The 1202-nt window shown below is 44.3% G+C and overlaps 1 protein-coding gene across 1 annotated transcript; it reads left to right on the forward strand.

Annotated features, from left to right (window-relative positions):
* Positions 1 to 4: 4 nt before the first annotated feature.
* Positions 5 to 843, forward strand: LOC121964762 (cystatin-F-like; the record flags this gene model as incomplete). The annotated part of the gene is made up of 2 exons (XM_042514954.1): positions 5 to 337; positions 461 to 843. Coding segments are annotated over 2 exons (531 nt in total), but the record flags the coding sequence as incomplete, so codon positions are not given.
* Between the last annotated feature and the right edge of the window lie 359 nt (positions 844 to 1202).

The raw sequence follows: 1202 nt of genomic DNA on the forward strand, positions 1-1202 counted from the left end.
GCGGCTCAGGGGTCAGAGGTCACGGATTCTTGTTTGGTATAATTATTTCTCATTATTATTATTTCTGTTTCGTCTTCTCGTCTCGCTCGAGCTGCAGAGTCACGTTTTGGGGATTCAGGGGCGTCGAGCGGCGAGGACGGCAGATTTTAGATTCCGCCTCACGCTTGTTTGTCTCGTGGTCCTGAGGCGGTCTGACTCCAGCTGTCGGTGGTTTCAGGTGGTTCAGGGTTTTCTTTACCTCGTGGACCTGAACATGACCAGAACCGTCTGCCGCAAACGAGACCGCAGGGACCCGTCCAGCTGTGACTTTCAGCCCGAAGGAGACGAGCTGCGACAGGTGAGTCTCTACGGGACAGACGGGACACTCTGGGGACAAACCGGGTCTTTGATAAGTGCTGAGGACACAATGTCTTTTTACAGAGTTTTAATGTGAAAATCCTGCTTCCTGTCGTGTTTTCAGACGTTTCAGTGTCACACTGAAGTCTGGCTGCTTCCCTGGGAACACAAGAGCCGGACCCTCAAGTTCACCTGCAGACCCCGAGACCACCGACGGGCCCCGAAACCCAAACCCTGGCAGCATCATCATCATCATCATCATCATCATCATCATCATCATCATCATCACCTGCCGCGCCGCCTCGTCCCAGCGGAGGAATAAAGTGTCAGTCTGTGTGTTTGCTCTTCTTCTGTGGTTGCTCGTGGTCAGCGTGACGGCAGCTGCAGTGAAAGCAGTCACTCAGGGACTGTAGTTTATTTGTGAGGCGAGGGGCTGCAAAAAGCAAAAATTCATTCATTCATTAAAATTCACCTCAATCTTTTCTTTGAAAATCACCAAAAATAATTAACAAACATTAAAAAAGAAGAAGAAAATAAAACTACCATTTCCAAAAAAAACAAGCATGTTTTCTCTCAGAGTCACTACGAATTTAAAAAATAAACAAATGAAAAATAACCCAAAACTTTAAAAAGAAGAATCTCAGAAATGAAGAAAAAGATAATTTTCTAACATCAAAGACATTTGTTCTTTAATATTGACCAATTTGAAAATTAACCATTCGTTTAAAGGGAGAAAATCCTTTTTGTGTGTTTTTGGAGAAAACGGGTTTAGAGGTTTGAATGAGTGTAAAAAAATTAACATAAAATCCAGCCAGTTAAAGTCATACGTCCCTCCCCAGGGCTTAAAAAACGATTCAACATGCCTC

This window comes from Plectropomus leopardus, unplaced genomic scaffold, assembly GCF_008729295.1.
Source record: "Plectropomus leopardus isolate mb unplaced genomic scaffold, YSFRI_Pleo_2.0 unplaced_scaffold17076, whole genome shotgun sequence".
Classification (NCBI taxonomy): domain Eukaryota; kingdom Metazoa; phylum Chordata; class Actinopteri; order Perciformes; family Serranidae; genus Plectropomus; species Plectropomus leopardus.